Source organism: Jaculus jaculus, chromosome 14, assembly GCF_020740685.1.
Source record: "Jaculus jaculus isolate mJacJac1 chromosome 14, mJacJac1.mat.Y.cur, whole genome shotgun sequence".
Lineage (NCBI taxonomy): Eukaryota > Metazoa > Chordata > Mammalia > Rodentia > Dipodidae > Jaculus > Jaculus jaculus.
In genome coordinates, this window is record NC_059115.1 from 605,427 (window position 1) to 632,229 (window position 26,803).

General features: G+C 46.0%; 2 protein-coding genes across 8 annotated transcripts in view; one reads left to right on the forward strand and one right to left on the reverse strand.

Annotated features, from left to right (window-relative positions):
- Positions 1-711: 711 nt before the first annotated feature.
- Gmfg (glia maturation factor gamma) lies at positions 712-14,163 on the reverse strand. Of its 5 annotated transcripts, none has more exons than XM_045134005.1 (7): positions 14,032-14,163; positions 10,010-10,106; positions 9,856-9,905; positions 6,782-6,831; positions 2,272-2,354; positions 1,139-1,212; positions 712-894 (listed from the first exon to the last, which is right to left on the reverse strand). In XM_045134005.1, coding segments are annotated over exons 2-7 (330 nt in total). In that variant the 5' UTR covers positions 10,011-10,106; positions 14,032-14,163; the 3' UTR covers positions 712-822. The 5 variants fall into 5 exon arrangements, with proteins under 5 accessions (XP_044989940.1, XP_044989941.1, XP_044989939.1 ...); XM_045134006.1 differs by lacking the exon at positions 14,032-14,163 and adding an exon at positions 13,646-14,012; XM_045134004.1 differs by lacking the exon at positions 14,032-14,163 and adding an exon at positions 10,515-10,659.
- Positions 14,164-14,582: 419 nt separating this feature from the next.
- Positions 14,583-26,803, forward strand: part of Samd4b (sterile alpha motif domain containing 4B) — a 54,615-nt gene continuing 42,394 nt past the window's right edge. For 2 of the 3 annotated variants that reach the window (XM_045133976.1, XM_045133978.1), the window contains exon 1: positions 14,583-14,676. The gene's annotated coding sequence lies outside the window, so the exon portion shown is untranslated. Of the gene's footprint in view, positions 14,677-18,297; positions 18,386-26,803 lie in introns of those variants that run through there. The other variant, XM_045133977.1, reaches the window with a different exon arrangement.

A 26,803-nucleotide genomic window follows, 5' to 3' on the forward strand; every position in this document is an offset into this window, starting at 1 on the left:
GCGGCAGGAAAAAAATGACTCATCTCTTATGTCGACTGTCCACCTCAGAGCTGGTTATTCTACAGGTGCTGAACAAATGTCTTTCAAAGATACAGACAGCAGCCTGACAGAATTCAGTGCTCCGAGATGGCAGAAGAATCACACCGAGGTAGGAGGATGGAGGTCTCCCCGTTGCGACTCCACTGGGAGCCCTGGATACCTTTCAACTCCCAGTCCTGAGCCTCAGTTCTACCCAACATCCCCCTCCCCCCAAAAAATGATTCCCGGCAAGTCCAGAGTGCCTGAAGCACTTTTTTGACCTTTGATCCATGGACAATTTTTTGGTCTTTAAAGTCATCGTATACTTGAGGGCTCAGCTGAGAAAAGTATCATTTAGTGCCAGCTAATGCCTGCCAGACCCAGAGCTCAGGAGAAAAGGGAGGGAGAAAACTCTACCTTTTCTTTGGGAGCATTTTTTACCTTAGGAGAAACCCCTCCTTGGATTCAGACGTTCCCCCCAAATTTCTCCAGGAATCCAAGGCTGTCTCTTCTCCAGACCAACCCAAGAAACCCCTAAACCCTACAGCCCTTCCCTTTATTTCTGAGAAACAGGTGTCTTCCTCTGGAAGCCGGCTTGCGTGCACTAGGTCTGCTCCGCCCCCTGCCGGCGACTTTCTGAAACTGCATAAACGTCAGTTTGTGCCCACAAGCATATGCATGAAGATAGCTGAGTTCTGGTAGTTTTAAATTTTATTTAGCTCTTGAATGTTCTGATCCTAGTAGTCCGAGTCTTCAGTCTACTCGGGGCTCATACATCAGGAGCTTGACTCCCTGGCTCAGAAGTCAACGAAAGAAAGATAACTTCTCTTGGAGCCAGGCCTCAGTGAGGTCTTCAGTGGTTCGGATTTCAAACACCTGGGTAAAGGAGATGCCACAGCCTTATAATCCAGAGAATGCCAGACCCCTCAGACACAGGGGTCCAGGCCTTGGCCCTCCCTCTCTTACACCCAGGGAGTCTAGACCCCAGCCCTCCTCCCTCACACTCAGGGAGTCCAGACCCCAACCCTCTTCCCTCTGACCCAGAAGTCAAGGCACCAGCCCTCCTTCCTCAGACCCTAGGGCCCAGACCAGTCCCTCCAGAGCTGGAGCCCTTCTGGACCTTTGTGAGCTCTGCTGTTTGCACCAGCCTGTTTTTACTCCCTGCGTACATCATCTGTTGCTCAGGTTTGCAGCCTGTGGGGAAAGAGAAGGCCCTTCACTGGGGAGGAATGCAGACACATCTGTAAAGCTCTAACAATGTCCGGCAGGCCTGGAAGTGTAGGGAGGATCTTAGAAGGGTGCTAGGACCTCGACGGATATACTCAGGAGTTTCTAGGTTGGTTCATTCTGGAGCTTCAAGCTATTGTGATGATCTTGGTGAAGATTTAGGGCCAGACAGGGGTTTCCAAGTAATAGGACTGAGGGTGTATGGGCCCTTCATGAATCTGGCTCCCACCTCCACCTCACTGCCGTCACACACCCACACACTCCCTCAGTCACACATAAGTCCACGTGGTCAGTCTTCTTCTTAAATTTAAAAAATGAGGGCTGGAGAAATAGCTTAGCAGTTAAGGCACTTGCCAGCAAAACCTAAGGACAATGGTTTGATTCCCCAGTACCCACGTAAGCCAGTCAGATGAACAAGGTGGCACATGTGTCTGGAGTTTGTTTGCAGTGGCTGGGTCTCCAAGGTAGGGTCTCATTCTAACTCAGGCTAACCTGGAATAAACCTATGTAGTTTCAGGGTGGCCTCGAACTTGTGGTGATGCTCCTACCTGTACCTACCAAGTGCAGGGATTGAAGGCATGCACCACCACATCCGACCAAAATAAAATATTATTTTAAAATTTTGAGACATGGTCTCTTGTAGCCCAGGCTAGCCTAGAACTCACTATGTAGACCAGACCTCCTACTTCAGCCTTCCAAGTGCTGAGCTTACCAGTGGCCACCACCATGCCTGGTTATATGCAAACTCTTGTACTGTGTTTTGCTTGTTTTGCAGTGCTAAGAATGGAACTCAGAGCTTGGAACATGTCAGGAAAGCACTCTACCAATCCCAGACCCATGTTCATCCCCTAACATGGGTGCTTATGCATTTTCACACACAAGTGTAGTCTCATACACATTCTAACACAAGTGTTTAAATGCTCACAAATCCCACACATACTCACAAATCACACACACACACAACCCCTCCCCCCACTCCCGAATGTATCTAAGAACCTCTCCTCAGGACCACAGAGATGTGCTCACCCACGGGGCTGGAGAAGATGAAGCATAAAGGATAGGACACCCTGCCGTCCGCATGCACATACTTGTAGCTGTAGACCACGAACCTACATCAGGAGAAGGGAAATCTCGCTCAGGACTTGAGCAGCCAATTTCCACCCCTGAATCCACAACCTTGATTTTTGACCAAAACTGAAAAAAGCCTAGAATCTGGCATGGTGGCACAAAGTTGTGGCAGAGGCAGAGAGATCAGGACTTCAAGGTCAACCTCAAGTTTTTTTTTAAATATATTTTATTTATTTATTTATTTATTTATTTGAGAGAGAGAGAATGGGCACTCCAGGGCCTCCAGCCATTGCAAATGAACTCCAGATGTATGCGCCACTTTGTGTATCTGGCTTACGTGGGTCCTGGGGAATCAAACCAAGGTCCTTTGGCTTTGCATACAAGCACCTTAACCACTAAGCAATCTCTCCAGCCCCCAACCTCAGGGCTGTTTTTTGTTTGTTTTTAATAAATATTTTTGCTTTTTTTTCTAAGATTTTATTTATTAAAGTCAGGAGAGAGAGAGAAGGAATGGGCGCACAAGAGCTCCTAGCCACTGCAAACAAACTCTAGACACATGTACCACTATGTGTATCTGGCTTATACAGGACCTGGAGAATCAAACCTGGGTCCTTAGGCTTCACAGGCATGCGCCTTAACAGCTAAACCATCTCTCCAGCCCTCCACCTCAGTTTTGTAGCAAGTATATTTTTAAAAATATTTTTATTTATTTATTTGAGTGAGAAAGACAGAGTGGGTATGGGTGGGCCTCTTACCACTGAATACAAACTCCAGACACATACACCAGTTTGTGCATCTGGCTTTACACTGGTAAAGAGGAATCAAACCTGGGCTGCCAGGCTTTGCAAGCTAGATACTTTAATTGCTGAGCTATCTCTCCAACCCTATATAGCAAGTTTAAGGCCAGCCTGGGTCTTATGAGACCCTGACTCATGGAAAAGATGAAGCACAAAGGATAGGAATATATAATATCAATAATTATGATAATAATAGTAGCAAACCTGGTATAGTGGCACACACCTGTAGTCTCAGCATTCAGGAGGCTGAGGAAGGAAAATCACTTCCATTTCCAGACCAAGCTTGAAATACAGAGTAAGACTCTGTCTCAAAAAAAAAAAAAAAAAAAAAAAAATTACTGAGCATGGTGGCTCACACCTTTAATCTCAGCATTTGGGAGGCTAAAGTAGGAGGATCACTGTAAATTCAAGCCAGCCTGAATCTAATTCCAGGTCAGCCTGGGCTAGAGTGAGACCCTACCTTTAAAAACAAAAATAAATAAATAGCAATTGCAATTTAACATTGTGCTTTCTCAGCCACAGGGGTGCTTATCCAGGAAGTACAGATGACCACAGGGGTGGCGCAGAATTTATGAGGCAGGCCTAGTCATGGGCTCTGACTGCCCGATCCTAGCACAGAGCCCGAGGGCACATCAGTCATAGGCAGGTACAGGGAGCCAGTGCCTGTCTAGAAGGGGTGCAGGAGGTGGGATCTTGCAGGCTTCACTATCTATAAGGCTTCATACCAGGTACAAATTCAAAGGTAAAGCTACAAAGAATGTCAGCATTTGGGAAGCTGACACAGGATGGAAAGTTGGAGGACGTATCTGGGTGTGGGGGTATATACCTGTAGGACTTACAAGCATTAGGATCAGGAACTCAAGGTCATTCTTAGCTGCATGTCAAATTGGATGTCAAAAGTCATTCTTTGCTGCATGCTAAAAGTCTAGGTTACAAGAGACTGTCTCAAAAAAAATGTTTTAAGGGGTCAAGAGATGGCTCGGCAGTTAAGGCTTACCTGCAAAGCCTAACGACCCAGGTTCAATTCCCCAATGCCTACATAAAGCCAGATGCACAAGGTGGCGCATGGATCTGGAGTTCACTTGCAGTGGCTAGAGACCCTGGTGTACCCATTCTCTATTTACCTCTCTCTCAAATAAGTAAATAGATAAATAAAACTATTTATAAAAAGTAACAAGAATAGGCTCATGTGACTTTACATGATTTTGCCCATTGTTTGGTTTGTTTTTGTTGCGATAGATTCTCATTCTGTAGCTCAGGCTGGCCTCAAAACTTGTAGCAACTTTATGGTCTCAGCTTCCCAAATGCTGAGATCATAGGCATAAGCCCAATTGTTCACAAGGCCCTGGGCTTGATTCTAGTACCATCAAAACAGAAAAAGAAGAAGAGGAAGAAGAGGAGAAAACCTTATTTGTTACCCAAAGTTTTCCCAAGCATTGAAAAAGAAAGCAATTTGTTTGTTTAGTTTTTTGAGGTAGGGTCTCACTCTAGCTCAGGCTGACCTGGAATTCACTATGTAGTCTCAGAGTGCCCTCAAATTCACTGTGATCCTCCTACCTCTGCTTTCCGAGTGCTGGAATTAAAAGTGTGAGCCACCATGACAGGCTTTTATTTTTTGAATTTTTTTTTTTTGTACTTCACTTACTCTGTTTTTTGTGGGGTTTTTTTCCATTGTGCATATTATGCAGTATGTGTATGTATAGATACATATGCCCTGTGTGTAAATGTATGGAGGACAAAGGAAGATATCCATCACTCTTCCACCTATTTCCTTGAAACAGGGTCTCTTTCTGAACCTGGAGATCATACCAGTCTTTGGTTATACTAGCTGACCAATGAGGCCCAGTGATACTCCTATCTTTGCCCCACGAAGCACTGTAGGGCATGTGTGGCCATACCTGAGCTTTTTTTACACATGGGTGCTGGGAATCAAACTCAGGTCTTCATGCTGGGGCAGCAAGCACTCCTACTCACTGAGCAATCTTCCCGCTACTCCTCCACCCCCATTTTTTGAGACATGGTCTGGTTATATATCCCAGACTATGTGGACTGGCTTCGAATTTACAATCCTCCTCCACCTACTTCTAAATCAAAACTTACATTTAAAAAAAATGAAGTGAAGCTGGGGAGATGGCTCAGCAGTTAAAGGTGCTTACTTGCTTGTTTGCAAAGCCTGCTAGCCTGGATTCAATTCCCCAGCTACCCACATCAAAAGTTGGGCAGGGGGCTGGAGAGATGGCTTAGCGGTTAAGCGCTTGCCTGTGAAGCCTAAGGACCCCGGTTCGAGGCTCAGTTCCCCAGGTCCCACGTTAGCCAGATGCACAAGGGGGCGCACGCGTCTGGAGTTCGTTTGCAGAGGCTGGAAGCCCTGGCGCGCCCATTCTCTCTCTCCCTCTATCTGTCTTTCTCTCTGTGTCTGTCGCTCTCAAATAAATAAATAAAATTTTTTTAAAAAAAGTTGGGGAGGGACTGGAAGAATGGCTTAGTGCTTAAGGTATTTGCCTGCAAAGCCAAAGGACCCAGGTTCGATGCCTCAGGACCCTTGTTAGCCAGATGCACAAGGGGGCGCATGCTCTGGAATTTGTTTGCAGTGGCTGAAGGCCCTGGTGTGCTCATTCTCTCTCTCTTTCTCTGTCAAATAAATAAATAAAAATATTTTAAAAGTCACTCATTTGCAATGGTGATAGATCCTGTAAGAGTCCCCCCTATACACACACAAGCATGAAGACCTGAGGTAAGAAGCCAGGTATGTGTCACACACCTATAACCCCAATCCTGCAGGGAGCAAGCAGAGACATGAGAATTATTGGGGCTTGCTGGGCAGCCAATCTGACAAAAAATGGCAGCTCTAGGTTTAAGTGAGACACTCGAAACTCAGGGACTCCATCTCAAAGAAGCAAAGTGGAACAGCAATCAAGGAAGATACCCAACATTCTAATCTGACCTCCACATGGACATGTGTACATATGGAGCTTGTGCTTGTGCACACACAATACACACGCACGCACGCACCCCCACACACAATGCATATACAAACAGTAGGACATGGCTATCCATGCCTGTCTCCACGGTGCTGACAAGAGTGGAGACATGAGGATTGCTTGGGCTCACTGGTCAGCCAATCTAATGGGGAGGGGCAGTAGCCCCAGGTTCAGTAACAGACTCTGTTTCAGGAAAATAAGGTAGAAGAGTGATACAAAAGGACACCTGATGTCCAGTTCTGGCCTCCACAAATTGTGCTCCCATCTGTACACACATGTGATATACCATATGCACACAACACATACTACACACAAATAAAAAAATACTATAGGGCTGGAGAGATGGATTAGTGGTTAAAGCACTTGCCTGCAAAGCCAAAGGATCTCGGTTCAATTCCCCAGGACCCACATAAACCAGATGCACAAAGTGGCACGTGCATCTGGAGTTCATTTGCAGTGGCTGTAGGCCCTAGCGCACCCATTCTCCTTCTCTCTGTCTGTCTGTTTCCCTCTCTCTCTCTCAAATAAATAAAAATACTATACCAACAAAAAGTTCTAGAATATGACCTCTTAGCCTCAAACACAGAGACCCTGAGTCCATGGACACAACTGAAACTTGGCACTCTGTCTGTACCCCTCTCACCACCCCTTCCCGACATGTCCTCCACTCCATCACTTCCCCTGGGATACCTGGGCTGTCTCTCAGGCAACTCCGACTTGAGTTCCTCTGGGGAGATATTCTGAAGCAAAAAAGAAAACAAATGACTATCATTAAATGAGCACTTAATATGTGTTGAGGCATTGTTATAAGAAATACACAGATTAATTCACTGAGCTTTCTCCAAATCCTACACTGTAAGTCTTATTATTATGCCCACTTGACAGCTAAGGAAACTGAGGTCCAGAGGTTATCAAGGCATCTGTCCAAGGCTGCACAATACAATAAGCAGCAGAGGTATGATTTTATCTGTGTTCTCATGGTAACCAGTTCATAACACTTCCTTTCAAGGGTGTCCAATTCCCTGCCAATCCCCTTTCACTGTTAACCAGTCAAAAGAAAGGAAACTTTAGGCTGGAGAGATGTTAGTGGTTAAGGCATTTGTCCGTAAAGCCTAAGGACTCATTCAACTCTCCAGGTCCCATGTAAGCCAGGAGCACAGTGACGCAAGCATGCAAGGGGGTGCACACATCTGGAGTTTGATTTCACTAGCTGGAGGCCTTGACATGCCAATTCTCTCTCTCTCTCTCTCTCTTTCTCTTTCTCTCCGTCTTCTGCATAAAAAATGGCCAGAGCTGAGCATGCCTTTAATCCCAGCACTTATAGGAGGATCACCATGAGTTGAAGGCTACCCTGAGACTCATAATGAATTCCAGGTTAGCGTGAGCTAGAGTAAGACCCTCATCAAAAAAAGAAAATGAAATAAAAAGGCCAGTTTATTGGGCTTATCTCAAACAAACAAACAAAAAAAAAAAAGGAAAGAAAAGAAAGAGAAAAAGGAAGGAAGGAAGGAAGCCTTACTATCACCCCCATGTCCCTGATAGAGCCACCCAGGTATATATTGATTTACTAGGGTAGGTTTTGTTAATTTATCTGGAAACTTTTTAAAATTTTTTATTTCATTTTATTTTATTTATTTATTTTGGTTTTCGGAGGTAGGGTCTCACTCTAACCCAGGCTGACCTGGAATTCACTATGTAGTCTCAGGGTGGCCTTGAACTCACGGTGATCCTCCTACTTCTGCCTCCCAAGTGCTGGGATTAAAGGCATGCACCATCATGCTCGGCAAAATTTTATTTTTTAGAGACAGAGAATTGGTGTACCAGAGCCTCAGCCACTGAAGTCAAACTCCAGACACTTGTGCCACCTTGTGGGAATATGCGACCTGTATCACCTTTGTGCATCTGGCTTAAGTGGAATATGGACAGTAGAATATGGGTCCTTAGGTTTTGTAGGCAAGAGCCTTAACTGCTAAGCCATCTCTTCAGACCTTATCTGGAAACTTATTTGTGGTGCTGGAAATGGATAGAACCCAGGGCCTTGTGCATACTAAGCAAGTGTTCGATTACCAAACTACATCCAAGCCTTTTTAATTTTTATTTATTTATTTGAGACAAGGTTTTAGTATATCTGTATCTGTCCTGCAACTCACTACATAGATCAAGCTGGCCTTAAATTTGCTGTGATCCCACTGCTTCTGCCCCCAAGTACTGGGATTACAGGCATGTACCACTGTGCCCAGTTTTTTATTTAGACACAGGGTCTCACTAAACAACTCAGGCTGACCTTAAACCCTCAGTCCTCCTGCCTCAGCCTCCTGAGTACTTGGTATGGCTAGGATTACAGGTCTGCATTGCACCACAGGCTTGGCTCTGGAAACTCATTTGTGAAGTGACAATGAAGAATCATTATCCCTTTCTTGAGTATATACTATGTTCCAGACCTTATTTAATCTGTCACAGGGGCTGGACACATGGCTTAGTGGTTAAGGTGCTTGCCTGCAAAGGACCCAGGTTCAATTTCCCAGTACCGACATACAGCTGGATGCACAAGGTGGCACATGCATCTGGAGTTCATTTGCAGTGGCCCTAGTGTACCCATTCTCCCCCCGTCAAATAAATAAATATTTAAAAAATTAATAAATAAGGCTGGAGAGATGACTTAGCAGTTAAGAGGCTTGCATGTGAAGCCTAAGAACCCAGGTACAATTTCCCCAGTACCCAGGTTAAGAGAGATGCACAAAGTAGTGCATGGATCTGGAGTTTATTTGCAGTGGCTAGAGGCCCTAGCATCCTCATTCTCCCCATCCCCCCACCCCACCCCCGCTTTTCTCTCTCTTATTCTCAAATAAATAACATACAAAATAAGCTTAAAAAAAATAAAAGCCAGGGGAATAGGGAAATGGCTAAGTGGTTACAGCATTTGCCTGGGAAGCCTAAGGACCTGGGTTCAATTCCCCAGGACCCATATAAGCCAGATGCACAAGGGGGCACATGTGTCTGGAGTTTGTATGCAGTGGCTAGAGGCCCTGGCATGCCCATTCTCTCTTTCTCTCTGACTCTTTCTCTCTCATAAACAAATAAATAAAATATTTAGCCAGGGGTGGTGGCATACAGAGGTAGGAGGAGGATCATACTGAGTTCGAGGCCACCTTGAAACTACATAGTGAATTCTAGGTCAGCCTGAGCTAGAGTGAAACCAAAAGTAAGTAAATAAATAAATAAATAAAATCTGTGATGGTTTAAATCACTGGATTGGCTCACAATACTATGAAGTAGGCTTAGCTATCTCAGTTCACAGGTAAATTAATAGACACATGAAGATCAACTCTTGACCTTTTGGCTAAGATCATGTATAATAGACTCATGAAGGCCAAGTCTCTTACCTGGGAGCAAGGTGTCCAAGTGACTTCATGACCTCCAGTGACAAGCTCTTATTTAACATTAGCTCCAGTTTCTTGGGCCTCCTAGTCCCACATTGTACTTTTTTGTTTGTTTTTGTTTTTGTTTTAGCTTTAGCTTTAGCCTTTGGGGCAGGATCCAGGCCACTATCAAACTCACTATTAGTTGTGGATGACCATGAACTCCTGATCCTCTTGCCTTCACCTCCTAATTGTTGAGATTACAGGTGGGCACCATCATGTCCAGTTCTTGAAGTGCTAAGGATCAACTGACTCTGTGCATGCTAGGCAAGCACTCTACTAACTGAGCCACATCTCCAGTCCCCACAATGCACTACTTAGTGGCCCCATACCCCAGCCTCTCACCTGAAATTCTTCTTCCAGCACCACCATCTGCCGATCTTTGTCTACCTTCACTGGAGCGAGATAGCACACAGGGGATTAGAAGTCCCTCCCATCCCAGGGGACACTAGCCCCCCTCCCTTCCCCCCACCCTTCTGAAGAGGCAGATGTCACTGACTTATGATGGCTGCATTGTCGGTCTCTTTTCGGAAGCGGAATTGCCTCAGCTTTTCCTTTAGCTCTGGATCCACCTCACATACCACCAGGGAGTCCGACTGCCAAGGGAACCAGGAGGTGCTGAGGTGGCCTGGCTTCTACTTGGGGCCCCTTGCCCTGACCTCAGTTTCTCTATCCAGGAATGAAGAGGCTCACACTAATGCATGTGAGAGGCTTGTTGTAAACACCTTAGATGGTGTCAGACAGCACGACACACACAGCTCAGCTTGGGACCACAGGCACAGTCACCTGTGGGCTACTCTAGGAGACCCAGGGATCTCCTTGTCCAGGACCAAACCCCAAACCACCACCTGTTGGCCCCAGCCGGCACCCTTTGTCTCAACTGTGTCCCTTCCTTGAGCTGTGACATTCACCCCATATCTGGCCTTCACCCAGGTATCCTCTGAGCCCCACCCCAGCCAAGTTCCATCCCTTAACCTTTCCCATACCACCCCTGACCCCCTGACCATGGCTGTTCTGTCCTTAGGCCTCCTCTGGTCTCAGCTGCACCATCAACTAGAGGTGGGGACGAGAGCCAAGGAGGGAGGCAGGCTTTGGGGTAGGGGAAGCTTTCATCCAACACCACATCCTGTTTATGCCCTTTCTGGGACAACTGTCACAAAAGGCTCCTCCCCATCCTTCCTTCCCCTTATCTGCCATGACCTGTCAGGCTTTGCACTCAATCAGGACGACTATGGTTTGAATACCACCATGCTGTGTGCTCCTAGTTAAGTAACTTCACCCCTCTGATTCAGCATTGCCAGGAGGAGAAAATAGCTTCACTTCTTTCCTAGCTTGGTAGATGTATTCAATAGAGTAGGTATTAAGCCTGGAATAGTGGCTCAAATCTGTCATCCCAGGGCTCTGCAGGCAGAGACAGAGGCAGAAGCCTGCCTCAAACTGCTGCAAAGTTTAGGCCAGCCTGATCCATGAGTTCTAGACCAGCCAGGGCTACATAATGCAACCCTATCTCAAAAACACAAGAAAATGGACTGGAGAGATGACTTAGCAGTTAATGTGCTTGCCTGCAAAGCCAAAGGACCCAGGTTCAATTCCCTAGGACCCATGTAAAGCCAGATGCATAAGGTAGCATATGTGTCTGGAGTTCATCTACAGCAACTAGATGCCCTGGTATGCCAATTCCCTCTCTCTCTCTCTCTCTCAATCTCTACCTGCCTCTTTCTCTAATACATAATGCATAAATCAATAAATTCAAAAAAACAAAAATGTTGGGCTGAAGAGATGGCTTAGTGGTTAAGTGCTTGCCTGCGAAGCCTAAGGACCCCAGTTTGAGGCTCGATTCTCCATGACCCACGTAAGCCAGATGCACAAGGTAGCACATGCATCAGGAGTTGTTTCCAGTGGCTGGAGGTCCTGGTGCAGCCATTCTGTCTCTCTCTCTCCCTCTCTCTCTCCCCCTCTCTCCCCCCCCCCCCTGCCTCTTTCTCTTTGTCTGTCGCTCTCAAATAAATAAAATTTTAAAAAAATGTTGGCCATGGTGTTGCACACCTTTAATCTCAGCACTCTGGAGGCAGAGGTAGGAGGATCGCTTTAGAGTTCAAGGCCAGCCTGGGACTACAGAGTGAGTTCCAGGTCAGCCTAGTCTAGAGTGAAACCCTACCTAAAAAAAGGGGGGGGGGGCTGGAGAGGTGGCTTAGTGGTAAAGGCACTTGCCTGCAAAGCCTAAGGTCCCAGGTTCAATTCCCAATATGTACATAAGCCAGATACACAAGGCGGTGCCTTGTGTATGGAGTTCATTTGCAGTGGCTAGAGGCCCTGGCATGCCCATTCTCTCTCTCTCTTTCAACTAAATAGATAAAATAAAGTAAAAAGAATCTTCTACACTTGCTGCCAACAATGAATCCTCCTGATCTCCCAAACCCTCTGCTTCCAGGTGCTTTTTTGTTTGCTTTCTTGTTTTGAGACAAAGTCTCAGTAGGCAACTCAGGCTGGCCTTAAGTTTGTGATCTTCCTCCTATAGTGCTGGGATTACAGGTATTTGCCACCAACCCTCAGTTTGAATGTCAACATATAACCAGAACCTGCCCACTTCTCCTAGGTTACGGGTTACCTCCTGAGCATGACCACTTTCACCTCTAGCCTGGACTATGACAGCAGCTTCATTCCCACCCCCACAATCTGTTCCTTATGCCACTGCCAGAGATAGCCTCATAAAAGCAGTCACATGACATCCTTAGGGCTGGGGATGTGGCTCAGTGGGGGAGCACTTGCCTAGCATGTACTAGGCCTTAGACTTCATTCTTAGCACTCAAAGGAGGGAAAAAAAGCCAGGCTTGATGGCACATGTCTATAATCCCTCACTCTGGAGGTAGAGGTAGGAGAATCAGGAGTTCTAGGTCATTCTTAGCTACATAATGAGTTCAGTCTTCACCTTTCCAAGAATTGGAATGATGGCTGGACCACCACAGCTGCCTGGGAGATACTGTCTTAAAATAAGAGCTCTAGGCCAGTGTGGGCTACATGAGACTGTGTGTCAATCAAAACAAAACGCCAGGGTGGCATTCCTGTAATCCCAGCACTCTGAAGGCAGAAGCAGGAGAATTGCAGCAAGTTCAAGGCTAGTCTGATCTACAGGGCAGATCTCAAAAACACCAGACCAGTCAAGTTTCACTCCTACACTTTGTTCTCTGTGTTGACTTCCTCCTTCCAACAGTGTGCCACCAACTCCAGATCCCATCTCACCGCTCCAGGCCAGTTCAAAGTCATTCTCTGCTAGTTTTAGGCCACCCTGGGCTATATGAAAACCTGTCTCAAAATAAAAAATAAACACATAAAAACCCCATCTTAAGCTTGGAATATCATTCGGTAGGAGGCCAGCCTGAGACTAACTACATAGTGGTCAGCCTGAGGCAGAGTGAGATCCTACCACAAAAACAAACAAACAAACAAAAAACACTAAACCAAACAAGTAGAAAGTGGCATAAGGGGCTTGTGACATTCCCCTACCCTAATAAGAAATGGCCATTCCTCAGGGGTCTATGACAATGCTTCCCTCTGTCTGGTTTTTCTTTTCTGTCACTGCCCCTTTCTCAACCTTCATTCAAACCAAGTGTCCTCATTTCCCAGATTTCCCCACCGGTCTCCTCCATTCATCTGCCCTCCCCTCCCCTCGGTTAGGTCACCAACTCCTTCAAGCTTCAATTACCATCTTTAGCAATCTTAGTCTCCAGTTTCTATCTGTCCTGTCCAGGTGTCTTGGGCACCCCACATTGGGCTTCTACTCTGGGGCCTTTAATCTCTCAGAGGGATTTGTTCTGGACTTCCACACACACACACACCCCAGTCCGTTCAGTCTGCCTGCTAGGCGTTTCTCCTACCTTGTACGTCCCCCTCCCTAAGGTCCACTCCAATGCAACCCCACACCAAGCTGCAGCCTCCACGGACTCCCACACCGCAGGTACCCCATTCCTTCCAATGTATCCTCCGCCTGTAAACCCAGAGGCAACTCTCCCATACCCTCAACTCCCCAAGGCCCTCGCCCCCGTCTTGGGTCCTTTTCCATGACTCCCTTAGTGCCTTCAGCACCATTGCAAACTCCCTCCAGTGGCAAAACATCTGGCCGCAGCTCCTTTCTCACCACTCCCCAGGTCTTTCAACTCCGACACTCCACCCGACTGCATTTCTTGGGACATTCGTGGATGTCTCCCGAGGAAGCCTGATGCAGGAGTTTGTACAGACCCATAACAAAAAGTCATAGCAACGTCGGGCGTGGTGGCGCATGCCTTTAATACCAGCACTCAGCAGAGGTAGGAGGATCACCGTGAGTGTGAGGCCAGCCTGAGACTACATAGTGAATTCCAGGTCAGCCTGGGCTAGAGTGAGACCCTACCACGGAAAAACAAAAACTAAATTTAAAAAAAAGTCATAGTCACGATCCCCACTTATTGACCCAATGGTGCCAAGCTTTCTCTCCCTCCTTCCTAAAAAAAAAAAAAGGTACGATCTCGCCTCGCTTGTCCTCACTAGAGGCGGGGTAGGTTGGCTCCCCGGAACGCGTGTGTACAGGTCCAAGGTGGGGCGTGTCAGAAGGGCGGGGAGAAGGAGGAGGAGGCCTTGCACACGCCAGAATGAGGAATTGTGACTCGCTTCGCCGCCGCTGAGCTAGACTTGCGCGAGACTGCCCCCTGCAGGCCCGGAGGCCCAATCCCAGGCTCGGCCGGCGCCGTTGCCTTTAGCAACGCAGCGCGCGCCCCACCCCTTCCCCACCCACCCCCGCCCTCTGCAGCCTGTCCGTCACCCTCACGTCTGACCAATCCCACTGAGGAGGGGGCGGGCCTCTTGAGCCTCGTTCCAGCCCCCGGACCCCGCCTTTCTCAGCGCTGCTCTCGCCTCCTATTGGCTAATACGCCGTCCGTCACCGAGGGTGTCAGCGAATGTCAGAGCGCGGCGTCCTGTCAGGGCGGGGCCGGGAGGACGGTGACGCACGGCGCGGTGACGCAGCGCGACGGCGGCGGTGGTCGGTGCGGGAGGAGGTGGAGGAGGAGGAGGAGGAGGAGGAGGAGGAGGGAGGGAGGGAGGGAAGCTCGCGGGCCAGAGAGAGGGGGGCGACGGCGGTGGCGTTCGTGGTGGCCTGACGAGGCCCAGTTGGCGGCGGCGAAGGCCGAGGCGGTGAGTCCCGGGCCGGGCGGGCGCGGGGCGGCGGCGGGGCCGGGTGCGCGGCGCTCCCCTCAGGGCGACCCAGGCCGCGCGGCCGGCCCCGCCCCCTCAGGGACCCCGAGCCGCGGGCGGCGACGGGCGCGAGACCGAGCGGAGAACGCCCTCACACTGGCGCCCCGGCCCGCCTCTCCCAGCCCTGGGGATCGCCGAGGGCCGGGCTGGGCCGGAGACCCCTGACCCTTCGATCATCTGCGGGGAGTGTCCCGAGCCCTCTCGGGCTCCCCGTGAGAGCCGAACGGCCACCATCACTTTCAAACCGCCTTCTTCGGGGACCTTGGGGTGTCCGTCATCCTGCCCCCCGTAACCTTCTTTCTGGATCGCAACACATTCCTCGGTTGGCCACTCCTCATCAGTCCCCACAGTCTACATCAGGCATCTCCCCAGAAACCTCCGGACGGCCCCCCTATACCCAGGTCACCTCCTTGACGGTCCATAACCGCCCCCCCAGACCTGCTTCATATATTCCATCAGTCTCCCCACTTCACATAGCCCAAGAATTTGCCCTCCCATCCACCCCCCATGCCAGAAATCTTAAGACATCTCATTTGTACCCCCAAAATCCTTAATAATGCCCCTCGTGTGTTTACCCTGAACATTTTTCTTGAGGATTTCTTTCCTGTATCCCAAAAATATCTTCTACAGAGACTCTGAAATGGCCTTAGGTTCCAAAACTCACCTGGAGAGTCCCCACCATCTACTACAGCCATCTCCCATAGACTCATCCCCCCTTTACAGTACCCCTTCAGATCCTTCCTCTGATCTCTAAAATCTTGCGCAGAGTCCAAATGTTTACCAAACTTTCCCCCATCTTGAAATACCCTGGAAATCACCATATATCTCACCATCTTCCCCTGAGCCCTCCCCTCACTAATCCTGAAAATCTCCAGAAGTCGTCTGGGATCACCAGAGTTCTTCCCATCTTCCAAATCCCCTTGTATTTAACCCAAATCTTTCCCAGTAACCCAAAATACTTGTTCCAAATTTTCTGAAAGGAGACCAAAAAGTTCCCTTATCTTCTCTAGAACTCTTAGTTAACCTGAAAGTAGCCCCCCCAACCCTTGTGGGTGGATGAACTTTCTAAAGAGCCTACTGATAGCCCTGATCTAAATGACCCTTTAAAGTTTTTTCTTCATTTATTTATTTAGAGAGAAAGAGAATGGGTGCACCAGGGTCTCCAGCCACTTCAAACAACTCTAGACCCATGCACCACCTTGTGCAGCTGGCTTTCATGGGTACTGGGGAATCGAACCTCTGTCCTTACGCTTTGCCAGCAAGCACCTTAACAGATAGGCGGTCTTTTCCAGCCCCCTAAATGACCCTTTTGAGATGCAGTTTTCAGGATTTCCTGATACCAAAGATTCCAGCACCCCTCCTGAAATGGCCCCTGAAATCCTTCCTCCTATAGACCCTTGACATCCCCAGAGCCCCTTGAGTCATTTCTTGGATACTTCCTACTTACTAAGAGACTTTTCTAGAGATCTCTCCCTCTTGGGTCCTCCCAAATTCTTTAGAATCCAGGTAGACATCACCCACCAACTTCAGTATAAATCTGAACTCCCAGAATTCTTTGAAAAAGAAAAAATCTCTACTCTGTTCCTAAGCTCACTCCAGGAGGCCCTCCTTTCCATATTCACTTTTGGAGACTTTACTCAGAAGTTTCTCCTCATCAGAATTCTCTGATGAGTTTTAATGGGAGGAAATTTCCTATGTCATCCCACTGCACCAGGACCTGTCTCAGAGGAACACACCTTTCCCAAGATAGGAGAGAATTTTCTCCAAAATTGTCCTGCATCAGCAACCCCTAGTACTTTCTGGAAACTCTCCCTCAGATTCCCCCTCTGACATCCATCCCCAGGAAATCTTATTCAGGATTCTGTCAGATTTTTATCCTCTTTAGGACCTCTTTTTATACCCCCTTATGGCCCTCTGAAATCAGGGACCCTTCTTGATTCTGAACATCTTTGCCCATTATCTCTTCAGAGACTCCTAAATCCTCCAGAACTCTTCCACCCCACCCCCCCAAAATCCCAGTGCACAGAGATTTTCCAACTAGACCATTTTTCTTAGACTCTACCCACATAGATCTTTTCCTTCAGAGATGGAGAGACCCTAAACACTCACTTAGAGACTTGAGGACTGTTCCCCATTTTCCTCACAGAAGCCAATTTTCATTTTTATGCCTCCCTCTGCCAGAGAACCAATTTTTTTTTCAGAATATGGTCAGACCAATGGCAGCATTTGTTGGAAATACAAATTTTTTTTTAATTTTTTTCTTTAGTTAAATTTTATTCTGTTTTATTTTTTGTTTGTTTGTTTTTGAGGTAGGGTTTCACTGTAGCTGAGGCTCACCTGAAACTCACTCTGTTGTCCCAGACTGGCCTCGAACTCAGTGATCATCCTACCTCAGCCTTCCAAGTGCTGGGATTAATGGCATGCACCACCACGCCTGGCTTGCCAATTCTTGAGTCCCACCCAGACCTACTGATTGAAAAAACTTGGAGACAGAGCCTAGCAATCTTACTTTTTAACAAATTCTCCTGATGATTCTGACGCATGTTCAAGGAATATCTCCCTTTCCTCACAAAAAGCCACACTGAAAGAGCCTTACAGGTGTGCCTCTAACCTCTGCTACACATCCCCTCTTTCATAGGGATCAATTTATCAAGTACTCATCCTGCAGAAAGACTATTTACTCTCTCTGGAAGGATCTTGGCTTTTCCACATGGTTACCCCACCCTCTGAGTAATTACTTTAGATTCTGCCTGTGAATGGTTCTCTTTCAAATCTTCTTTAGTACTTTCTCCCACTGCTTTCCTTTCCAGCCCACCCCAGCCTTTGATACTTCTGCTTTAAATTGCTAACTCCTTGAACACACATGTCCTCCTTGTCTTCTCATCTATCCCTGTCCATATAGACACCTGCAGATCTTTTCACTCTGTGTTAGCCACCAAGTGCCCTACCATTTTACTTCTTTTTAGAAACTATTTTATTTACTAAGCCAGGCATGGTGGCACACAACTTTAATCCCAGCACTCAGTAGGCAGAGATAGAAGGGTTGCCATGAGTTTGAGGCCACCCTGAGACTTCATAGTGAATTCCAGGTCAGCCTGGGCTAGAGTGAAACCCTAGCTTGAAAAAAAAAAGTGTATATACGTGTGTGTGTGTATTTGTATTTATTTATTTATTTACTTGCAAGCAAACAGAGAGAGAGAATGGACACACTAGGGCCCTCTTCCCACTGCAAACAAACTCCAGATGCATGCACTTTGTGCATTTGGCATTACATGGGTACTGAAGAATTGAATCCGGGCAATCAGGCTTTATAAAACGAGAATCTTTAGCCACTAAACCATCTTTCCAGCTCTGGACTTTTTAATTATAGATTTGAGAAAGAGAGAATATGAATGGATGCACCAGGGCCTCTTGTACTACATTGTGCAACTGGCTTTATGTGAGTACTGGAGACTTGAACCTGGGCCGGCAAGCTTTACAAGGAAGTGCCTTTAGCTACTAAGCCGTCTCCCCAGCCATGTACTTCTTTATTTGTTTTTCAGGCAGGGTCTCTGAGTTCTGAAAGCACAGGGATGTATCTTGTTCTTCTGAATTTGCCACATGGAATCTGCTTTCTAAGAAATATTGTGTACTGTTAAAGAATGGACAGGTATGCATTTCTCAGATCTCACTCTCCATTCAAATTTGGTATATTTTCCCTTCCCTGCCTTTTCCCTTCTCAGTCTTTTTGGTCACCCTGTCCAGTCCCTTTACTCGTCCTCTTGTCCCACTGCTTCTGTACATAAGATTTTTCTCTGGGCTGTCTTCTGATTCTGAACTGCCTCAAGTTCTGTTTGTTGAACCACCTCCATCCTAGTTAGCTTCTCAGCCTCCATAAGTTGAGAGGCCTTTGTAGGGCTCTCAACTTTTTCTAGGTGATTACATTTCTGTCTAACATTAAGAAGAAGAAACAGGTGCCTGGCGTGGTGGTGCATGCCTTTAATCCCAACACTCAGGAGGCAGAGATAGAAAGATTGCCGTGAGTTCAGGGCCACCCTCAGACTACATAGTGAATTTCAGGTCAGCCTGGCCTAGAGTGAGACCCTACCTCAAGAAATAAATAAATAGGGCTAGAGAGATGGCTTAGGGGTTAAGGCGTTTGCCTGCAAATCAAAAGGATCTCTAGGGGGTCGACTTCCAGAACCCCCATAAGCCAGATACACAAGGGGGCGTTTGCATCTGGAGTTCGTTTGCAGTGGTTGGGGCCCCCTGACATACCCATTCTCTCTCTGTCTCTCTCCCACCCTCCCTCCCTGTTTCTGTCTCTCAAATAAATAGAAGAGGAAACAAGAATGCCAAGATAAGCACTGGGGCCTGTCTTCAGGGAGCTCACAGTCTAGTAGAGGGTTTGGTCGAGTATATCAGGGAGAATGTGAGATATAAATTATATGCTGTGAGGATTCAGCAGTTAGAGGGAGACCTTTATTTCAAAAGATTTCATGAAAAAAAAGATATTTTGGCCTAGTATTCACAGGAGTTGGGCTAAAGATGAGGTGCTTTCCAGGCAGAGGAAACAAATAATGAATGGGTCAAAGACAAGAAAGCCTCCTGTATGTAAATCTTCTTGCAGCTCAGTGATCAAACCCAGGACCTTGGGCATATTAGGTAAGTGTTAACCACTGAGCTATGTCTCAAGTACCAAGAAAGCTTCTTTCTTTCTCATCTGTGGTACTTCTATTCACCTATAGACAAAGATGAAGGAAAGAAAAGCTCCTCCATTTGTATGGCATTGTCCAGCTGTAGTTTAGTGACCCTCAGAGTAAGAATATTTAAGAGTGAATGCTGCTTATTGAATAATTACTGTTTGCTAGGCAATGTGTATGTTGTCTGTATTTCATTTCACATTCATAGGAACCCTGTGAAATAAGTAAACTGTAGTTATCTTCATTTTATGTACAATGAACTGGAGGATAGAGGGGCTAGTAGAAGGTGTATGGTCTCTGTTCCAAGATGATAGTGCCTTGGGTTAAAGATTTGTATTATCTGTTCAGATAGGAGCTGGATGCAACCCTTATTTTCCACAGCTTCAAAAAATGAAGGTGATAATGATGTCTTGCTTTGTTGAATTGTTATGACTAAGTACTACCTATAAAGTACTGAAAACAATATCTTGCACACATAACTGCTATTAACGAAAAGTTGCTCATATTAATCAAGACTCTAAAAACATAACCTTAATTGAAAAGTGATGCAGTTAAGGGACTTGCCTTCAAAGCCAGAGGACCCAGGTTCAATTTCCCAGGACCCACATAAGCCAGATGCACATGCATCTGGAGTTCATTTGTGCACCCAAATGAACTCTCTCTTAAATAAATAAATAAAAATATATTTTGAAAAGAAAGTGATCCAGGGCTGGAGAGATGGTTTAGCAGTTAAGGTGCTTGCCTGCGAAGCCTAAAGACCCAGGTTCAATTCTCCAGGTTCCCACATAAGCCAGATGCACATGGTGGTGCATGCATCTGGAATTCATTTGCAGTGGCTGAAGGCCCTGGTGTGCCCATTCTCACTTTCTCTCTGTGTGTCTGTCTGTCTCTCTCAAATAAATAAATAAATAAAAATATATTTTTTTAGAAAAAAAGTGATTCAACAGCGGGGCATGGTGGTACACTTGAGAGGCAGAGGTGGGAGGATCACTGAGTTCAAGGCCACCCTGAGACTACGTAGTGAATTCCAGGTCAGCCTAGGCTAGAGTGAGACCCTACCTCAAATAAACATAAATAAATAAAAAAGTCATTCAAAGGGGGATTTTAAGCTCTAGCACTTCTAAAACAATTGGTGTGTGTAAGGGAGGAGGGGAGTGTTAATTGGTTCCTGTTACTGAAAATTCCAGTGCTAGAATTGCTTCAGACTGTATATAGCAGCATCCAGAAGCTCAAATAATAATACTAATGTTCTCTTTTCTCTACTGACTAACTTCATCCTTGACAAGTTTCTGATTTGTGGTAAAAGATTACTGTCCTCAGATTTAAATCCTACCTAGTATAATTAGTGGAAAGAGAACTGAGTCAGTGTTTGCCTGCAAAGCCAAAGGACCCAGGCTTGCTCCTCCAGGACCCACGCGAGTCAGATGTGCAAGGTAGTACATGCATCGGGAGTTCCTTTGCAGAACTTAGAGGTGCTGACATGCCCATTCCCCCCTTTTTTAAAGTCTGTGATGCTATGAAGGAAGTAAAAAAGGAAAAAGGGTATGAGGATGGCTACTATATGGAGTGGCCAGAAAATGGCCTCTTTGAGGAGGTGGCAGTTGAGCCTGATACACAGAAAAGATGAGAAGTACCAAGTGGGAAAAGATCAGGGAGTGGGACATTCTAAACTAAACATTGTTACATGCAGAGAAAGGACTTTGCACAGTGGGGAAATTTATCACAAATATTTCTTGAAGGCCTTAGTAACCAATACAGCCAGTCTTCCCTTCTGTTGGCTCTTGCAGCCTAGGTACAATTTAGGAAGAGCTGTAGCCTATGAAAAAACACCCCTTTTAAAAAAGATATTTTAATTATTTATTTATTTGACCCAGAATGGGCATGCCAGGGCCTCCAGCCACTGCAGACGAACTCCAGAACCATGTGCCCCTTGTGTATCTGGCTAACGTGCGTCCTGAGGTATTGAACCTGGGTACTTTGCCTTTGCAGACAAATGCCTTAACTGCTAAGCCCACCCCTTGCTCGCTCGCGTGCTCTCTCTCTCTCTCTCTTTTTTTTTTCTTTTGGTTTTTCAAGGTAGGGTCTCACTCTGGTCCAGGCTGAATAGGAATTAACTATGTAGTCTCAGGGTGGCCTCAAACTCAAGGTGATTCTCCTACCTCTGCCTCCCAAGTGCTGGGATTAAAGGTGTGCACCACCATGCCTGCCTCCAGCCCACCCTTTCTTGATAATCATATTAAACTCCTTCCCACAGGGAAGGCAAGGAAAATTGGAACACATGTGATCCCAGATCTGATTAAGGGGAGTGGAAAGTCATTAGAAGGATCCATATGTGTGTGTGTGTGTGTGTGTGTATGTAGCAAAATAGAGATATGCTCTATTTTTGGTTTTGTTGTTTTTTTTTTGTTTGTTTGTTTTTTAGAAAGCTCATTTTGGCTTATATGAGGAAGACAGGCAAGAATGGATATAGGACGGTGGGTTAGGAGGCACAATATACTTGTCCAGATGATAAAGGATGGTGACTTGAAAATGGAGAAAGGAAAGTTAGAGAGAAATGAGTGTATTTGGATTATAGAGAAAACAGGACTGGGTGGGATTTGCAAAAGGGGAATCTAGGATAATCATAATAGGTCACTTATACCTCACAGCACTATGAGAGTAGGTATTCAATAACCTATTTTACAATCAGATGGCAGGCATAGCAGAGTAAAATCACTTGCCTGAAATGAAGCAGGTAGTAAGTGATAGTGTTTTATTTTTGACATGGCAGTCTAGTTCCAGAACCACTTGAGTTTTTGGAAAGATAAGGACATTAGCTGACATTTAAGTAAAAATAATTATGCAGGCAGTTCTTCAGTTCCTGCCATGCCCACTGTACCCTTGGAGTGTGCTCAGTAAACTTAAGCAGGGAGAGAGAGAATAATTAGCTGGTTGTGGTGTTGTACACCTGTAATCAGCATCCCGGCGCCCAGGAGGAAGAACCAGGAAGATTGCCACAAGTCTGAGGCCATCCTGGTCTACATAGTGAGTCCCTGTCTCAAAAGCAACAGACACCAGGTAGTGCATGACTTTAATCCCACCACTCAGGAGGCAGAGGTAGGATTGCCATGAGTTTGAGGCCACCCTGAGACTACATTAGTGAATTCCGGGTCAGCCTGGGCTACAGTGAGACCCTACCTAGAAAAAATTTTAAAAAGGGGGGGCTGGAGAGATGGCTTAGTGGTTAAGGCACTTGCCTGCAAAGCCTAAGGACCTAGGTTCGATTCCCCAATACTAACATAAGCCAGGTGCATAAGGTGTTGCATGTGTCTAGTTTATTTGCAGTGGCTGGAGGCTCTGATGCACCTGTTCTATCTGCCTCTTTCTCTCTCTCTCTCTCTGTCAACTACGAAAATAAATAAAACTTAAAAAAAAAAAAAAAAAAGCAAAAGAGCTGGACATGGTGGTGCACACATTTAATTCCAGCATTCAGGAGGCAGAGGTAGGAGGATGGCCATGAGTTCAAGGCCACCCCAAGACTACATAGTGAATCCCAGGTCACCCTGGGCTAGAGTGAGACCTTACCTCAAAAAAAAAACCAAAGCAAAACAAAAAAGATCTTAGGCTGTTGTCCTGGTTAGTGCATGCCTGTAATTCTAGAGACTAGCCAAGGCTACATAGCTTTTGAGACCCTGACCAAACCTTATCCCCCCTCTGCCTCCTGCCCCCACCAGACCCTCAAAACAAAAGATCTAATTGTGGTAGACACAGACCTATAATCCCAGCACTGAAGAGGTGGAGGAAGAAAGACCTCCAGTTCTAAGCCAGCCTGGCTACATAGCAAGAGCCTGACTAAAAAATAAAAGCCCCGTGGTGGCGCATGCCTTTAAGCCTAGCACTCAGGAGGCAGAAGTAGGAGGATTGTGGTGAGTTTGAGGCCACCCTGAGGCCACATAGTGAATTCCAGGTGTGCCTGGGCTAAAGCAAGACCCTACCTCGAAAAACCAAATTTAAAAAAAAAAAAAAAAAAACTTCAGGAAGAAGAGTCAAAGGTAACAAAAGATTGTAAGGTGTCCACAAAAAGGTGATGCTTGACTCTTCAGGAACTGATTGCATTGCTAAGTGAGAGCCCAAGTGTACAAAAAGAACAGGGAACAGGAAGCACTTTTACAGGAAAGAGTCAAGAGATTTTGGGAGTGGAACCAAGAACACTAGCATTCTCTATTCCAGGGCTTCCCAGAGCTCACTATGCTATGCTTGTCTTCAGGGACCTTGGGTGGCTTTTGCCCTTCTCCTCCTTCCTTTGCCTCCCCCAAACCATTTGTACAAAAGGCTTCCCTGCAGAAGTGAATGGTGTATATTTTATGTACATATCTCAGGATTTCTGAAAATAACAATTGGTTCTTACAAATGAAATGTTGGGCTTCTTTGGCTTCTGACATTCTCCTATTAGGATAGTGAGTTCACCTTAGGTAACTAGACTACTACCTTGTTCATGAAATATGTGTTCCTCAAAGGCCTAGTTCAGAACCAAGAACTGGACAGGACGGTTGATGGGACACTATTCACTAAGATGTTAGCATTAAAGAGTGTACCCATAGGCCCACCTTGCTGGGCACCAAAGTCAGTTTGTAGAAAGCTGTAACATTTTTTAAAAGTAAAAGCTCTGAGGCAGAATGCCCAGCCCTTGAAAATCTTGTATACAGTCATGAGCAAATGACTTACCTTCTCTGCTACGGTTTTTTCATCTGCAAATTGAGGATGTTTGGGCTGGAGAGATGGCTTAGCGGTTAAGGCACTTGCCTGTGAAGCCTAAGGACCCATGTTCAACTCTTCAGATCCCTCATAAGCCAGACACCACACAAAGTGACACAAGCAAAAAAATGAGGATATTCATATATTGCACATTTATGTATTGTTCATATATTTGTATGTGATTCTAAGGATTAAACCCAGTGCCTTACACATGTTAGGCAAACACTCTGCCATTGAGCTCTACCCTCAGCCTTAACATGTATTTTAAAAATAGAAGTTTTGTTGGGTGTAATGCTATATGCCTGTGATCCCAGCATTTAAAAGGCTGAGGGAGTAGGGTCTCAAGTTCAAGGCTAGCCTGGGTTTCATAGACAGACTGTGTCTCAAACAAATGATAAAAGTAGAGGTTTTAAGATCAAATGAACTCACCTATGGAGAACTGTTGGCGCAAGGCAGTCTATGATGTGGGAAAGCCTGTGAAACATCATGTTAGGTATTTTTATATACATTGTTTCATTTTATTCTTACCACAACTTCATAGAAGAAACTGAATAACTTACCAAACTTCAACAGTATCAGTGGGAAAGGCAAGCTTCCAGCCAGTTCTGACTTGACCCCACAATCTTGTTACTGAATAAAAATGAAGCTGACCACTAGAGGCACCTTCAGTCTTCTCTCTGCTTTGGGCCAGGGAAAAAGCCTGAAAGGAAGAGGTAGTTTTCCCTGGAACCTCTTAGTTACTTTGTTGGCTCCATTTTTCACCTGCAGAGTTGGTAGATTCTTTCCAATAAGGTTACTTAATCCAAATATGGTCAAATGCCATCAATATTGCTGGGCTGTTTGAGAGACTTTTGCCATAGGAGTTCCTCTTGTGTTCCTCTAGAGCAGGGAGTGGTTTTGGTTATGTGAGAACAAACAACCAGAACAGTGATGAATTCTGTTTTGTATGCAAGTGTTGGGTTGTTTCAGTTTAAAGTAGTAGAAACTTAATTCAAACAGACCTAATCAAGAAGGGACATATTTATTGGTCTGTGGAACTGAAACATCTTTGCTTTGGGCTAGGTGGACCTAGGTCGTCTTCAAATGATTTGAACAGGTCTTCTTTATCCTCCCCTAATTTCTCTGTGTGTGTGTGTGTGTGTGTGTGTGTGTGTGTGTGTGTGAGAGAGAGAGAGAGAGAGAATGAGGGGGGTGAGGGAGAGAATTGGTGCACTAGGGCCTCCAGCCACTGCAATCAAACTCCAGGTGCGTGTGTCATGTATGCACATGTGTGACCTTGTGTGCTTGCGTCACCTTGTGCATCTGGCTTACATGGGATCTGGAGAGTCAAAAATGGGTCCTTAGGCTTTGCAGGCAAGCATCTTAATCACTAAGCCATCTCTCCAGCTTTCTTTTAAAAATAAATTTTGTATTTATTTATTACGAGAAAAAGATATGAATATGTGAATAGGTGTACCAGGGCCTCTTGCTACAGTTGAACTCCAGATGCATGCGCTATTTGGTGTGTGTGGTTTTACATGAGTATGGGGGAATAAAGGTTGGCAGACTTTGCAAACAAATGCCATGTTAACACACTGATCCATTTCCCCATTACCTTGCAGAGATCCACCTACTTCTGCCTCCTAAGTGCTGGGATTAAAGGCGTGCACCACCACGCCCAGCTTTTTCCCCTCCCCCCATGGTATGGTCTTGCCCTAGCTTGGGCTGATCTGGTCTCAGGCTATCCTAACCATACCTTGACCTGGTTTTGTTTGTTACTTTATTTATTTATTTATTTATTTATTTATTTATTTATTTATTTATTTGGTTTTTCGAGGGTGTCACTCTAGCCCAGGCTGACCTGGAATTCACTATGGAGTCTCAGGGTGGCCTCGAACTCATGGCAATCCTCCTACCTCTGCCTCCCGAGTGCTGGGGTTAAAGGCGTGCACCACCATGCCCAGTGCAAGTTCTTTTCTGTACCTATCTCCCTGCACTCAGGAGGCAGAAGTAAGAGGACTGCCCTGAGTTCAAGGTCACCCTGAGAGTACATAGTGAATTGTAGGTCATCCTGAGCTAGAGTGACACCCTACCTTGAAAAAAAAAGTAGAAACTGTATGGATACATCATGTGTTGCTACCATCATTTCCCTCCTCCCTGTCCTTCATTAAAGGCTCTTCTTAGTGGAATTGCTGATATTCACCATGGAGTTGGATCTTATGAGTTATGAGAGCTGTTTCAGTTTTGATGTACTCATTTTGGGGGTTGTTGTTTTTCTAGGTAGGGTTTCACTATAGTCCATGCTGATCTGGAATTCACTTTGTAATCCCAGACTGGCCACGAATTCACAGCATTACTCCTACTTCTGCCTCCCAAGTACTGGGATTAAAGTCGTGCATCACCATGTCAGGCTTCATCATTTTCCTCCTTCCTCTCATACAAGTCTTGCAAAAGTAGTGTTAGCCACTGTGAAATCATAGATGCCATAGCCATTTTATGTCTGAAATACAGCACTGCAAAGCATTCCTCCCTTTCCTATGCCTCTTACATTTTTTCAGCACCTCTTCTGCAGTGGTCACTGAGGATAATGTTTTTGTTTTTGTTTTCTGGTTTTGTAAGTTAGGGTCTCGCTCTACTCCAGGCTGACTTGGAATTCACTATTTTAGTCTCAG